This window comes from Condylura cristata, unplaced genomic scaffold (genome assembly GCF_000260355.1).
Source record: "Condylura cristata isolate star-nosed mole 26May11 unplaced genomic scaffold, ConCri1.0 scaffold00014, whole genome shotgun sequence".
Lineage (NCBI taxonomy): Eukaryota > Metazoa > Chordata > Mammalia > Eulipotyphla > Talpidae > Condylura > Condylura cristata.
In genome coordinates this window covers 23993367-24010436 of record NW_004567115.1, presented here as the reverse complement: position 1 = coordinate 24010436, position 17070 = coordinate 23993367, and the positions used below count along the sequence as shown (strand labels likewise).

Sequence of the window (17070 nt, the reverse complement as noted above, 5' to 3'; positions counted from 1 at the left end):
AGATATACTTTGGAGATAAAACTCAGAGCATTTGCTGATATATTGGATAAGAGTAGCATTTAGGGAAAGAATGTATCATCATGCTTCCCAGGTATCTGACTTCAACTGAGAGGAGGAGGTTTCATTTTTTTTTTTTTTTTAAATAGGAGGACTTGGGGTAGGACACGTTTAAGTAGGATAAAAATTAAGAATTCAGGCCTTTTTTTTTTTCAGGTCTGTGTTCTGCTACATATGTCACATTATACCAATTATTAATTGTACCTATCATTTTTTATTTTTTGGGGGGGATCAGGGTTGAGAGAAACTTTTTATTTATTTATTTATTACAAAAGTTTATTTTTACATCATTTTGCACATTTTTTTTTCCATCTTGATTGTAATCCCCGCAGGTTTCCCATCACCACATCACCCGTGTACCACCACCATATTCCCGTGCATTTCCCTCCCTCCCCTCTCCCCCCCCCTCCGTTTTTGATCCCATTCCCCACTCCACCCCCACAAAATGTCTCTGGTATATGGTTGTTCATTATTTTTGTTATTTTCTCGCCGAATTCAGGCCTTCTTAGTGGTACAAGGGGTTAAGTCTCAGCACAGTGAAGGTGTCTACAGCCACTGCAAGCATGAATTTGATCCCAACCAGGGAGCTGGCCCACATGTCCCAACAGACCTTTCCTGACTGGGCCTGCTGCTCCCTTCAGCAGTGTATTTCAGTGGATCATCCTGTTCTGCTCCCTACTCTGTCTCTGGTGAATCCTCCCACACCTCCCCCGCCTGCCACACACACATCTCTGACCTGTGCCCCAGTTCTTGTGTTCATGAATAAATAAATCTTTTTTAAAAATTAAGAATTCTTTATTAGGCATTTTAAGATGCTTGTGAGAGATGAAAGAAGTTATATAAGAGATACTTGATATGGGTATTGAACATAAGGGGAAAAAGTTGGAAAATACGAATTGTAGATCATAAAGCATTTGCCATGTAAAGGATATTGTATTGGAATCAAATATAGAGTTTCACCATTTTATTCAACTTCTGTTGGTTGTGTGATTAAGGGTGAATTGATCTTTTTGAAGTCCATTCTCATCTGTTTGGGAAAACTATTTATTATGGCATTAAAGAAAATATGAGTGATATCATGTCTTAAGATACTTGACCCAGTGTTTGCTCAGAAAAATTTATTCATGCAAATACAAGTTAGTTGGTAAGAAAAAAATGAAATTAAAGAAGACATCAAAAGACATGGAAGGGGGCCCTCCCTGGTGGTGCAGTGGATTAAAGCGCTACACTATGAAACTACTGGAAGCTGCATCAGCAGGAGTTTGATCTCTGGCCAGGGAGCTGACCCACATGGTACAGCAGACTTTACCTGTCTCACCTGCTGTTCCCCTCAGCAGTGTATTTCAGTGGGTCTGCCTATTCTGCTCCCTGATCTGTCTCTGGTGAATCCTCTACCATCCCTACACCTCTGGCCTGTACCCCAGTTCTGTATGCATAAATAAATAAATTTAAAAAAAGACATGGAAGTGAGTTGGTACAATATGAAATTTTAGAGTTTCTCAGTATGGGAATAAACTTACTGAAGTTTGGTTTTAGGATATTTCCTGTAACTTTATAGGAAGAAGTTAGTGACAAAAATATCTGGAAAATCAGTTTTCACAGTTCAGATTAAGGTGCTGAGGGTCTGGCTTGATGTGGATGTAGATATCAAAGAACAATTGAAAGACGTCAAAGGAAAAACTAAGACTTGTTCAATGACTACTTTGAATGGGAAGAATCAGTCATCCAGAGTCTTACGTTTCTAGTCTGGGAAGCTAGAAAAATAGTGGAAACAGTGAAAAATACCCCAGAAAGGAAAACTGACTTAGAAAAAAATGCATGTAGTTTTGAATATATAGCTCTTAAGGTTGTATTTCAGCATACATGTGGTTGTCTCTGGGGAGTCGGATATTCTGTGAAATTTGGACAAGAGCATAATATTAGAAGTCAGGAGATTGATACTCTTTTGGACTTAATCATCAGTTCTGCAGTCTTAAGAGTTCAGCTTCTTACATACTCAATGTAGTTGTATAGAAAATGAAGCTAACACCTGCCCTGTCTGTTTTGAGATCAAATATGAACATATAGGAATACATAATTGTCAATTCCTACGTAACTGTAAGATGGTGATGTCATTTCTTAATTTAACTAAAATGAAACAAAAGAAGAGAAGAGGAGGAGAAGTTAAACATTTGTGTCTGAAAAGACCTATAGGTGTAATTTGGGAAACTAATCTGGAAGCTGACAGTTATGAGAAACCAAAAACACAGATTGCATCTTGACCAGTGTCAGTATTTAACTTGTTTCAAGTTGAAAGTTCCAAGAACTTTTGAATTCCATCAGTTTATACATGGATGTTTACATAATTTTAGAACATATCCTTCTTGTGTCTGTGAGCTATACATTTTTGCAAAGTATCAAATTAGTGCAATGTTTCATTTTTAAACTAATAAAGAAATAATTATTTCTAACATTTATCTAGATTATTGATATAGTAAACTGGTTTGGGTCACAGATTCTGAAACCAGATTGCTTGGATTGATTCCCAGCTCTGTCAATTAATAACTGACTTGTGTATTTGAGCAAGTCATTTATCTTCTCAATGCCTCTATTCCTATCTGTATTGGGAATTAATATTATTATTTATATGAAGGATATTGGGAGAACTAAATGTTTTACTATATGTACTATTGTAAAACATTTAGATTGGTTCTAGGCATATACCAACTACTATTTTAAGTGTCAGTGGTGATTATTACAAAATAATTGGTTGCTGCTTTTTTGGGCAGCAACCAAGAAAAAGTACATGAGCAAAAGAAAGTAATCCTGGGTCTCCCTGGTGGCTCTAGTCTCAGAGCTTATCGAGCTATTGCCCACATCTGCAGCATGAATTCTATATCCTCACCAGTAGCTAACCAGTAGGGCACAGCAGACCTCTCCTATCTTCCCTGCTGCTCCCCTCAGCAGTGTATTTCAACTCCCTACTCTGTCTCTGGTGAACCCTCTCACCCCCTGCACCTCTGGCATACACCCCAGTTCTTGTACATGTAAATAAATAAAAATAAATCTTTTTTAAAAAGTAATTCTCGGGCCCTCCCTGGTGGCTCAGCGGTTTAAAGCCCTGCACTAAGAAGCTAAAGTCACTTCTGCATGAGTTCGATTCCCGCCCGCCCCGGAGGAGATCCACATGGCGTGGCAGACCTCTCCTGACCCGCCCGAGGCTCGTCTTAGCAGTGTACTTCATCTATCTGCCTGTTCTGCTCCCGGCTCTGTCTCTGGTGAATCCTCTCATCCTCCGCATCTTTGGCCTGTACCCCAGTTCTATGTGAATAAATACATAAAATCTTTAAATAAGAAAAAAAAAGGTAATTCTCCCCAAACTGATAGCTGAGGGAAGTGGAGGTGGTGTAGGGCAAAGATCATCGATTTTTTTTTTTTTTGAAGATTTATTTATGTGTGCATACAGAGCTGGGGTATAGGCCAGAGGTGCAGGGGCTGTGAAAGGATTTACTAGAAACAGAGTGGGGAGTAGAACAGGCAGACTGACGAAGTACACTGCTGAGAAGTACACTGCTGAGGGGAGCAGCAGGCCGGCAGGTCAGGAGAGGTCTGCTGCAAGCCATGTGGATCACCTCTGGGGCAGGCAGGCTGGTATGAAAGTCATGCGCAAGTGGCTTTAGCTTCTTAGTGCTGTGCTTTAACCTGCTGCCCCACAAGAGAGGCCCCATCACAGACTTTTAAGTTAGAAATATTTAGATTCAAATCTTAATGTTGTCCCCTTTGCTATGTAGATTAAGTAAGTCACCTAACCTCCAACCCCCAGCTTAGTTCCTTTTACTTCTGTTCTGGGAGTCACAATATCTATCTTGCAGCATTGTTATGAGGAATAAATGAGGTAATATAAATTCTTGGTTCAGAGTAGGTGCTTAAAAACTCAGAATGCTCTTTACTTCCATACCACAAGTCCCTTACACTACTATAGAGCAGTATGGGCAAGTTTGATTTTCCTGTGTTTTCTCATATTCATTTTTTTGTAAGTTTAGAATTTCTAAAATTCTTTCCATTTGCTAACAGCAAAAATGAACTGCAGCTTTCTAATTGGATACACCTTGAAAAGAGTATAGTGTGAACTCCCCCCGCCCCGTGCTATTTTGGATGGTGTTTGCTTCATCATGGTCAATCCCACTGAAGCCAAGATGGTAGATAGTAGATAGTCATAGAATTGAACTGAATTATAGCCTCAGAATCTTTTTTCACAATATTTTCCAGACAGCTGCAAACTGTTTTTCAGATTTGCTACAATAGTGAAATCCTCTCTGCTTTACAGTTTCTTAGAAGAAACATTCATGGAATTCATGGAATTATCAGAATAGTTTCTGGACTGTTCCTTAATCCTGTCTCAAGATGTCGACTTGTCAAATTTATGACAAAGTAGAGTGGTTTTAGGGTATCTGTAACATTGTTACAAATGTGGACATCGTTATATGTCTTCTAGAAGAGGTGACATGGTTGTATACTATAATGCATTGATCTAACCAAGAGTGTGTATCAGAATCAGCTGGAGTGTGATCTTAAAATAGTCATGCTGTGGGGGCTTCCCTGATGGCACAAGGGGTTAAAGTACAACACTGTGAAGCTAGCCACAGCCACTGCAGCATTAATTTGGTCTCCAGCGAGGGAGGTGACCCACATGGTTAACAGACCTCTCTTATCTTGCCAACTGCACCCCTCAGCAGTATATTTCAGTTGGTCTGCCTGTTCTGCTCCCACTCTGTCTCTCGGTGAATCCTTTCACCACTACCCCTGCCCCTGTACCTCTAGTCTGTACCCCAGTTCTTGTATGTATAAATAAACCTTAAATAAGTAAACCTTAAATAAATCAGTCTTTAAAAAAAGTCATGCTATGGATCTCATCTCAGATTTACCAAATCACGTTTATCAAGAAATAGACTATAACATGTACATTTTGTAAAAGCACCCCAAATATTTCTCCTACTCAGTCGTTCCATTGATTAAAAACCAGATACTAGCAAGAGTGTATTAGGCTTTCTTATACACTCTTGGATTGAATGTAAATTGACATAGTACTGCCCGTCAAACAGTTTTAATGTGTTTATCAAAAATTTCAAATATGTCCTATAGGAAAAAAATACATTTATATGCACAAAGATGTGGTTTCAACAAAGTATCCTATAGGCCCATCTATCTCTCTGAGCAACTAAATGATTATTAGTACACAAATAGTTAAATATATTGCAGTAGTTGTTACAGTGTTTTTGCTAAAATAGTGAAATTAACTATTAGAATGATTTCAAAATAGTGAAATCAGCTGCCACTACAACACAGTGATAGTTGTTTACTGTACATCAATTTAAAGAATGAAGTTATGTATGAAAATTTTCTATATATGACAATATAGAAAGATATTGATGATGCATTATTATTATTATGAAAATTTTCTATATATGACAATGTAGAAAGATATTGATGATGCATTATAATTAGGTTAGTTGATAATTTTGAACAGATAAGCATTTATGATGGAAAGTATCTGCCCCATGTCAAAATTATGTTAGCTAGCTGTTTTAGAAATATAAGTGTGTATGCATATCTGGATATGAAAATTGCGTTCATAATATTTCAGTTTAATCCTTTTCAGTTGATTAGCCTTTAGCCTATGAGGATATTAATACCTTTTAATCTCTTTTAAAATTTAGGCCCGATGAGAGAAAGGGAAAGTTAAGGATGCTGGAGCAGAACAATGGATTTCTCTTTCTCTTTCATGCAAGGGATCATGGGAAACACAATTCAGCAACCACCTCAACTCATTGACTCCGCCAATATCCGCCAGGAGGATGCCTTTGATAACAACAGTGACATTGTTGAAGATGGTGGCCAGACACCGTATGAAGCTACCTTGCAGCAAGGCTTTCAGTACCCACCTACGACAGAAGATCTTCCTCCACTCACAAATGGCTACCCACCTTCAATCAACATGTATGAAACTCAAACCAAATACCAGTCATATAATCAATATCCTAATGGGTCAGCCAATGGCTTTGGTGCAGTTAGAAACTTTAGCCCCACTGACTATTATCATTCAGAAATCCCAAACACAAGACCACATGAAATTCTGGAAAAAACGTCTCCTCCACAGCCACCACCTCCTCCTTCGGTACCACAAACTGTGATTCCAAAGAAGACTGGCTCACCTGAAATTAAACTAAAAATAACCAAAACTATCCAGAATGGCAGGGAATTGTTTGAGTCTTCCCTTTGTGGAGACCTTTTAAATGAAGTACAGGCAAGTGAGCACACAAAGTCAAAGCATGAAAGCAGAAAAGAGAAGAGGAAAAAAAGCAACAAGCATGACTCATCCAGATCTGAAGAGCGCAAGTCACATAAAATCCCCAAATTAGAACCAGAGGAACAAAATGTAAGTTGAAACATCTTTTTGAAAAATGTTGTAATATTTCAAATTTACTGTAAGTTCAAGAGATATTTTCCACTTTTTATCTTGTCAAATATAAATATTTCTGATAATCCCTGCAAGGAGCTTATGTTATTATAGTAGGTATTGAATTAATATTTGTTGAATGAATGAATGGACATCAGTAAAATGAAAAGATACTTGTAAAACATGTGACACTAAGAATTTTGTTTGTTTCTTTGACTTAATAACCTCACTTATTATAAACTCATTTCTGAAGAATGAAAAGGAAAGGCAAAAAGAAAGTGGTTAAAAATACCAGTTTTTCATTATTTCATACTAACTTTTGCCAGTAGACCAGTTTTAGCACTCATTGCTAATGGATTTGATGCCAAAAAAAACCCTGAGAAAATAGAGCAACTTTTTTAAAATTAAGAGTTAATATTTATTGATTAAAACTTCAGTTTTTGTAAGTCAACCTTGATAAGTAATTTGAGATGCCTGCTGCTAAATTTTTAATACCTGTTTCAGCGTGAATTTTTATCATAATTATTATGTAACAAAGTAATTCTAGTCTGAATGATACATGGTATGAAAGTTTCCCAGGCAATGGGACAAAATTATTTGGGACAAAACATATGTATATATGTATATTTTTGTGTGTGTGTGACAGTTGTTTACTTTTGTATTTGGTATGACTGAATAATATGTTATCTTCTGTTCAAAGAAATGTTTACTTACTTTTCCTTGGTGACAGGGTTACAAGTCACTTTGTATAACTCAATTATTATTTTTTTTTTTCTCCTGGAGTAAAGCACAGTGGTTCTACACTTAAACAAATCCCAGGGTGATATTTTCTAGGTTTCCTCATTTTTCTGTAGTTTTCTTATTCAATTAAGTGTGAATTCAATTAACAAGATTCTAGCTACTGTGTGCTAGACTCTTAAGAATTAACAATAGAGCAGTGGGTTTGAAAAGTTGTGTGGAGGTTCCCTAAAACTAGAACACTAAAAATGGATCTACTATATGATCCAGCGATTTCACCTATGAATCTACCAAAGGACACAAAAACACTAACTGAAAAGGAATGCAGGCATTCCTATGCACTATTTACAATAGCCAAGACATGGGAATAACCCAAGTGCCCCAAATAAATGAATGGCTCAAAAGTTGTAGTGTGTTTCTTCAATGGAATGTTACTCAGCAATCAAAGACAAACACCATTTGTGGCAACATGAATGGAGTTGGAAGGGAATTTGTTTCTGAAATTAGAAGCCTAATAAATATTGGATAGTCTCATTGATATGTAGAATATAGAGAAACTAAAGGATCAAGAAAAAGTCAAAACTAGCAAGCTAACCATAGAACTGAAACATAGTAGAGGAGGAGGAGGGCAAAACAGGGAAAGGATGAACATAAGGAAACTTGGTGATGGTTCATGGCTATAATGGCTATAATGGTGGTAGAAGAATGTGGGGACTACACTGATGAAGAAAAAAATATTAATAAAAAATAAATTTGGGCCCTCCCTGGTGGCGCAATGGGTTAAAGCACAACACGAAGAAGCTAAAGCCACTTCCACATGAGTTCGATCCTCGCCACTTCCGCATGAGTTCGATCCTCGCCTGCCCTGGAGGAGATCCACATGGTGTGGCAGACCTCTCCTGACCTGCCCGCTGCTCCCCTCAGCAGTGTACTTGATCTGCCTGTTCTGCTCCCTGCTCTGTCTCTGGTGAATCCTCTCACCCTCCGCATCTCTGGCTTATACCCCAGTTCTGTATGAATAAATAAATAAATCTTTAAAAAAAAAATAAATTTAGCATAATGAACGAAAAATAATTTAGAGCAGTGGGTGAAAAATAAAGATGCTGGTATGCAAGATGTTTATATTCTAGGAAGAGGAGCCAGAAAATACATATACATAAGTGTATGTAAGTAAGTTCAAATAGTGATGAGTATTATTTAAAAATAAAACTGGTAATAAGATAAAAGTAATCAGGTACTTTTAGTTATACTGGTGTCTTAGCTTATACATCTATAAAATAAAAGTTTGGAGTTTTTGAAATGTCTTTTAATTTCTTATGTCATATACATAATATCTTATGCCAATTCTTAGGTAGATAAATACATGAATATATCTGTAGCAGTTCTTACTATAGACCTGAAGTGAAAAGATATGTGATGCATTCTGGCCTTTGGAAATCACAGAAATGCATAAAACTGAATTTGGTTTTAGCTTCTTTTCTGAGCCTTACTGGCTCATTTTGCTTTTGCTCAGGTAAATAGGGAATATTCAATTTTCTTATAAGACTAGACTTTTGCCTTTATTGATAAAGCTAGTTAAGAAAAAAAATATGTGTATACATGTATATTTTAGAAATAGAACTGGGGCCTCCCTGGTGGCTCACTATTCTGTCTCTGGTAAATCCTCTATCTATCTCTTATCCCTCCCACCTCCCTGCACCTCTGGCCTGGGCCCCAGTACTGTATGCATAAATAAATAAGTCTTTATAAGAGAAAAAAAAAAAGAACTGTGTGCAAGAAGGTAGAATAAGAGTATTTACTCTTTATATCCATTTTCTGCTTTGTTTGACTTCTAGGTAAAAATTCAATAGTCATTTATAATGAGATTTTAATGTCATTTCTGTCTTTGCTGGATATCTGCTATGTCTGGCTCTTTCTCATCTAACATAACATACTTTAAGGTTTTTTTTTTTTTTTTTTTTAAAAGATTTTATTTGTACATATAGAACTGAGGTAAAAGCCAGAGGTGCAGGGGCAGTGAGAGGATTCACTAGAGACAGAGTGGGGAGCAAAATAAGCATATTGACTAAGTACAATGCTGAGGGGGCCAGCCAGCAAGACAGGAGAGATCTGCTGTGCCTTGTGGTCATCTCCTTGGCTGGGGATTGAACTCATGCTGCAGTGGCTGTGGTTAGTTTGTAGTGCTGCAAACACAAAACCCTTGCACCACCAGCGAGGGTCCACTTCAAGATTTTACTCACCACTTTTTTTTTTTGTAGTTGATCTACAAGTATTTCCTTCCAATTCTGAGCTCCTTCGCCTTTTAAAGAGTGGCTGTTATTTGGAACAACCTAAGTGTAACTCCTCAACAATGAAAATGTGTCCAAACATCTAGTCAGCAGGAGACCTGAAATCACTATTGAAATTGTATATTTTACAAAGCTGCTCTAGCTGTTTTTCCTTTTACTAAATTAGAAACATGTGGAAATGTTTCTGCATTTCTTCCTCCTTGGCAGGTGTAATGCCTCAGGCATGTGAGGGTAGGTCCTATTCAAACATTGGTCTTCCATGAGCACCACCTAGGGCTTATTCTCATTAACTCTTTGCTTGCTATTTTTATTTATAGCTGGTTTGGTGCTATTAGCATTAAGTTAGAGGGTTATATATGGTTCTCTAGTCTCAAAGGATTTTTTTTTTTAATTCTTGGAACTGCTCAAATGCAGATGTTCTTTTTTGTACAGATTTTTAAGTTTTAAGATTATAAACTTAATTATATAGGAAATTAAAAAATGAACATTTTATTGACTTAAAATTTTCTTTACACTTTGCATACAAGTTTTCAGTTCTTTTAGAGAGTATGATTCTATTTAATGTTGTTGAAGGACTTGAAAGTGTTAAAATTTGCATATTAGTCTCTAGATTTTAATAAAATCTAGACCAAAACTAGTTTTTAATTATTTATTTTTTATTGTGGTATAATGTGCATATGACAGTAGTGCTGGGTATGTGGCATCATCATTTGATAGTTGTGTTTGTTGTAAAATGCTGACCCATTTATTTTTAAAGGAATATTTAGGATAATGTAATTTTAACTCGTCTCAACTTTTTTTCCTGTTTAAGAAATTTCCTGTGATTCTCTCCTGGAATATTGGTTTTTCCATGTGGAATCAATAAAAAATATAAAAAAATGTATGCCCATAAAATCATATGTTTAAAATTCAGATGAATCAAACATTAAGAACTAACTCATCTTTTTCGCTGATGTTTTCTCTGTAAAGCAACACTTAGTATAAAAAAAATGGTATTTTCTGTTCTTACTTCATTATAATCTCTTGTAAGCTTGTCCTATCGAAAGAAAATGAATTGCCTATCCAGGTTTATGTTATCTGTTCGTAGCTTTTGATCTTTATTTTTCTTGATGCCTAAAAGCATTAAACTTTTGTTGACCATTTTCATTTCCTTTCCTTAAACTGGTATGTCTGATACTATGTTAGCTCTGATTTCTCTTTCTTATCTTAACTGTGAGTTCAAGTCACAGATCCAGTATACCTTCTGACACTTCTATTTTGCATACACATTAGCATATGTTATTATTTTACTAATTTACTAACTAGTGGTATTTACTGAAGTACTCATTGCAGCATCCTTATTTGACTTTTTTCCCTTTTTTAAAGTCTTAAAATTTTCAAATAAATCTTGGATTCTTTCCCTTATTTTTTTCCTGTTAAAATGATTGTGTAAAAAAGTCAGTTCTATGAAAGTGATTTTAACAGTACTACAAGCCAGCTTGAAAGGAATGACAATCTGAAATAAAAAAATAAAAATAAAGATAAGCTGTTTGAATAATAAAAAGGTTTGGAAGGAAATACTAGCTTTAATCCAGAAAAGGAAAAAAATGTTAATGGGCTTCAGATTAATTCTTGTAATAGTAGGATTCAGTTGTTTATAAAGATTAGTCACCACTTACCTATCTACCCTCAAAAAGAATTATGGGATCCTTTACACCCAGACATCATGAAGATTGAATGGTGCGGAGGAGGATGACTTGTTTTCTTCTTGGGTACATATGTGCTTCCTTGAGTAGTCCTGTTTTCTTGCTATAGCATGAGAATGAAGAGCTGGGGTGAAGGCTTAAGATACATCTGCAGACTAAAGTGAAGCTACTAAGAGGGTCCATGAAAATGTGCACATTTCTAAACTGCTTTTTTTTTTATTACAGTATAGTGATCAAGAAAAACAATTTCATTTGAACACAAATTTTCTTTTCCTTGCTCAGTGAACTTGTATTATCAGACTAGGTATTCATGATGGTATCACAGGTGCATCTGACATCTAATCTTGTGCCCATCAATAAATTGCCGCTATTCTTTTTTAATCTGGATTTTTCTAATCTCAATAACCAAATTAAACATTCTGCTTCCCGCCCCCCACCTTGCCTTTCCAGAATATTTTCCACAGAACTACCAACAGTCTTTCAGATATACAAATCAATATATATTACTCCCTCTATTAACCTCTTCAGTGGCTTTTTATTGCATTTAAGATAAAACATTTGACTGTGGCTTATAAAGCCCCCGTAATGTAGCCTACTTCTCCACTCTTACTTTATAACCTCTCTCCTTTTGGGAGAAACTTCTTGAAGTTTCTGCCTTTTTCACCTTACAAACCTCACATATGCCATTTCTTCTTTCTGATATATAATATTCCCCAATTTTTATTGGATTAACTCCTCTTCCTTTGATTCTCAAATTTACAATTTATTTTCTTAGACACTTTTCCTATTCTTCATATCTAAATATAAACACATACATACTGTTATTTCACATATTTATATTATGAAAATCTATGTATTTTATTTATTTAATGTCTGTTTTTCCTACCCAAACTAAGCTCTTTAAGGTTAGGAATCACATCAACTTGTTTCACCATTGTCATAGGTATGGGTACTGTTGAATAATTGATACTTGGAGTTTGGAATATTCACTTGGCTTATTATTTCTTAGTAGCTTGACACCTTTTTACAAGTTATTTAATAAAACTTTGTTACAAAAGTACTAAATTAATTGAATGAATATTTTCAGTAGCCTCTAAAATTAGCCATTTTTTTTAGTTAAATAAGCCCTAATTTAGTGGATATACCTTTTTAAGTCATCTAAATTAATTCTTTTGACAAATGAGAAAACTTTCAAATATTTTAAATTACAAAAATAATTTGTTTTTATATAGAAAATGCATAAAACAAAAGGATAGAAGATCTTCCTTCAATATTTTCTTAATTTGGGCTTCCTTGGTGGTGCAGAGATTAAGTCTCAGCACTATCTGGAGCTATCCACAGCCACTGTGGCATGAGTTCAATCCCTGGCCAGGGAGCTAACCCACATGGATATAATTTCAGGTTATATTTTACTGCCTTGCCCGCTGCTCCCCTCCACAGTGTACTTCAATACACCTGCCTGTTCTGTTCCCCCCACTCTGTCTCTTGTGAATCTTCTCACCCCCCCCACACCACTGGCCCGTGCCCCAGTTCTTCTATGCAACAATGAATTTTAAAATATATTTTTGTGGCCCTCCCAGGTGGCGCATTGGGTTAAAGCACAGCACTAAGAAGCTAAAGCCACTTCCGTATGAGTTTGATCCCCACCTGCCCCAGAGGTGACCACATGGTGTGGCAGACCTCTCCTGACCCGCCCACTGCTCGCCTCAGCAGTGTACTTGTCAGTCTGCTTGTTCTGCTCCCCAGTCTGTCTCTGGTGAAGCCTCTCGCTGCCCCTGAGCTTCTGGCCTGTACCCCAGTTCTGTATGCACAAATAAATAAATCTTAAAAAAAAAAAAATATATATATTTTGTAATTTCATTACCTAAATATAAAACTACTGATCAGTTTGATACACAACATATCATATATTTTCAAGGCATTTGAATATAGGCTTTTAAAATAAAAATAGGAAGATACTGATTTCCATGTAGATTATTGACATGAAATAATACTGTGGTTACCATACCTCTGCTTAGATTTTCTCATTTTGTATATTGCTATAGAGTAGGTTCATAAAACACAGTTGGTAGATTAGCACCACGCTCTAACCAACTGAGCTAACTGGCCTAGCCACAGTTGGTAGATTAAACAGTGTAACATTGTCAGAATTTTTTTTATTATGTTTATTGGGGTAAAGTTGGTTTTCATTGTAATAATATTGTTATTTTCCATGTCATTTTATAATGTATTATTCTACTTCTAATTATAATTTAATTCTACATTTTTTGACATCTAAACAGTGGCAATATTTGTTCTTATCATTAGCACTTGTATGTATATCCTCACTCTTATTGAATATTTTTTATATGTCTTATTCTTACAAGTGGATATACTGACTGGGTCAGTCTGAAAATGTAAGGCTTTTTATACATATTTTTACTTTCTGGAAAAATTTCAAATTATATCTTACTAGCAAGCTCAGAGTGCCTGTTTTCCAGACTGTTAAAAAAAAAAGTAACACCTTACTTTGAAATTAAGTTTTGAAAGTAATAAGAAACAAGAGCTATAGCAATTGTATGAAATGACAATTTAATGCTAATGTATAGCAGCAAGTACTACATAAGTTATGTTCTTACTCATGTTATTCAGTTGACAAATGTCCTTTATTGTCTTTGCTGTTTATTTTTCTTTGAACCTTTTCGTGTATGTCACTATCCTTTGGTTTGCTGCCATTTTATTCTTTCACCTATATCTTTTCACCTAGGGACCAAATGAGAGGATTGACACTGTATCAGAGAAGCCTAGAGAAGATCCAATAGTAAAAGAAGAAACCCCAGTGAGTTGCTTTCTTGAATATTCTCTGACCAAATATGGTGTAAGAAGGTGAAAGCAGAGTGATTAAACTACAGAATATTATTATTACAGTACTTTGCACATAGTTTCTTTTCTAAAATTTCTCTGTTGATGGAGTTTTATGACCTTTTCTTATAGATTCAGCCAGTATTATCTTCTCTCCCAACAACGGAAGTGTCTGCTGGTATTAGGTTCCAGGTTGGCGATCTTGTTTGGTCTAAGGTGGGAACCTATCCTTGGTGGCCTTGTATGGTTTCAAGTGATCCCCAGCTTGAGGTTCATACCAAAATTAACACAAGAGGTAAGCAAAAGTAAAAGGTTGGGAAAAAATAAACCTGAATATTAAATGTTGTATATGAATATAAGATTACACACATATAACCTGATTCTAAAATATATTCGTTGTTTTTTAAAAAATAATGTAATCATTTTATGCCTTTTTCCATCTCAGTTGTAATCCCCATGTGTTTCCCACCACCAGTTCACCCATGTGCCATCACCATAATCCAGTGCACTCCCTCCACCCCCCATTTTAGATCCCATTCCCTACTCTACCCCCAGAAAATGACTCTGGTATATAGTTGTTCATATTATTATTTTTCCCCCCCCGGTCCTTTATACTCCTGCTATGAGTGAAACCATCTGGCATTTTTCCTTTTCTTTCTGGCTTATTTCACTAAGCATGATCCCTTTCAGCTCCATCCATGTTGCTGCAAAAGGCATGTATTTATCTTTTTTTGATTGCTGAGTAATAATTCCATTGTGTATATGTACTACATCTTCTTAATCCAGTCATCTACTTTTGGACATTTGGGTTGATTCCATCTATTTTAGTTTTTAATATCAGCGAAGTAATCATGATCCTCTTTCCTGACAGCAATATCTACAATTGATATAATCAATTTGTTTTCCATTAAAATAGAAATTAAAAATTTTTTCATATATTCATTACATCATCATTCAATAATAGAATTTTTTTTTACTCTTTATTTTATCCTTTCCTTCACACTTTTTCTTTAATTCCATAATCTGACTTAACCTTTGATAAGAATTCTTTAAGACAGCATATGGATAAGTAATTAGATGTCTTAGATGAGTTTAATAGGCAACTCAGCCAACCCTTCCTTAAACATTTTAATTTCACCATTGACTCCTATGGATAGTAATTTTTTACCAAGATAGTTGCTTTTCTTTCTGATAAATTTTTCAGGATGATAGTTTCCTCCACCTCATCTGTGAATCTGTACATTTACCATGACATACTTATGAATTCAACTTGAACCTGGCTGTATAGCATAGAATCCTACCTTAGGAATGTTAATAAAAATTAAGAAAAGATGTTCTAACATTTCTCTATTCCTTTTCCTGGGTTTGACCAAACCATGTGGATTAGATTCCTGAAATTCTAGCATTTGGAATGGATTTGCTTAGGAGCCAAATCTTAGAATTTATTTTTGGATATTTGCTATGTGAACTCACTCCTGTTATGCATTGAGTTTCCTTATTGTTTATGACATCTTTGCTCTTTGCTTTTAGTTATTTTTTAAACTTGGTATCGCTTGGTCCCTGTTCACTGTTATAAGGAGAAAACATACCTAATTCAGTCTGGCCAGTCCTATTTGTGACAGTCAGCCTTCTGTGCTACATAGCCAGGAATCTGCCCTGGTATAGAAGGCAATCTTATCTTGTCAATATAATATGTTGATTAAAGGTTGGGGTAGCTAGAAGCATAGTTGGGGCAGATGTAAAAAACAAAACAATAAAACCAGTGTTGAATATCTACTTTTATGCAAGGCACTGTGTTAAGCAATTTTTCATGCAGTTCTCGCTGTAAAACAGGCATCATTATTAACCTTGTTGAAGATAAGTAAATACAGTAGAATCTCAAGAAATCTTATTCCGTAACCATCATACATTAAGTGAAAGCAATAAAATTCATGCAGTCAGAATTTACAGAGGTTAGAGGGAGTTCTAGTTCTTTTATTTGTATTATAAGTGTGTTAGTCTGATAATGTTTGAATTATATTGCAAATTTAATAATCTGATTTTATGAATGGGAAAAGGGTTTAATAAGGGTCTCCCAAGAGGATGTGCCCTTTTAAAAAAAAAAGTTTATTTTTAGATTATTTTGTGCCTTTTCCCATCTCAGTTGTAATCCCCGAGGGCTTCCCATCACCAAATCACCGGTGTGCCATCACCATAGTCCAGTGCACTTCCCTCCCCCACCGTTTTTGATCCCGTTCCCTATTCAACCCCCGTAAAATGTCTCTGGTATATATAGTTCATTATTATTATTACTTTCTCTCATGGGCCTTTAAACTCCTGCTATGAGTGAAACCAGAGGATGCGCCCTTTTTAAATAAAACAATTCATGTTCCTCGCTGGTCCTCCAGAGCACTTAAAGAGGCTGTATCATGTGAGAGTTGTGATTCTTCAGTTTTCTATTTCTTAGAAAATTATTCTTTTGAAATTATATAAAGACTTTGTCTAATTACTTTATGAAAATCTACTCATTTTAGCTTTTTTTTTTTACAAATGGGATTCAAATGAAAGCACAATTTCACCTCATTTGTATTTCAAAGAAAGTATTTAAATGTAGTTTTATGAAATAATCTGGGCTGTCCCCTTCTTTAGTGCTGAAAAACTGAATTTGTATTATTGAGCAAGCAAATCTGACAATTTAGGGTAAAATGCATATCCTGATATTTACATTTATCCTTCAGTTGTTTTTTAAATAATAGTTTTCTTGATTTGACATATATACCATAAAATAAACCCTTTTAAGATGTGCTATTCAATGATTTTCAGGTACATTTATTTTCTGTCTCTGTAGGTCTGCCTTTTCTGGTGATTTCATATAAATGGAATCATAGAATATATGACCTTTTCACTTAGCATAATATTATATTTTATTATTTTTTTAAGTTTTTCTTTTTTTTTTTTTTAGATTTATTTTATTTGTACATACAGAACTGGGGCACAGGACAGAGGCTCAGAGACAGAATGGGGAGCAGAACAGGCAGATCTACGA

At 35.4% G+C, this 17070-nt stretch overlaps 1 protein-coding gene across 2 annotated transcripts in view; it reads left to right on the top strand.

Moving 5' to 3' along the window:
- Positions 1–17070, top strand: part of WHSC1L1 (Wolf-Hirschhorn syndrome candidate 1-like 1) — a 99077-nt gene that overhangs the window by 30132 nt on the left and 51875 nt on the right. For both annotated transcript variants that reach the window (XM_004682249.2, XM_004682251.1), the window contains exons 2-4: positions 5754–6472; positions 13951–14022; positions 14178–14340. In XM_004682249.2, the coding sequence (XP_004682306.1) occupies positions 5798–6472; positions 13951–14022; positions 14178–14340 (910 nt within the window). In that variant the 5' untranslated portion in view covers positions 5754–5797. The remainder of the gene's footprint in view (positions 1–5753; positions 6473–13950; positions 14023–14177; positions 14341–17070) is intronic.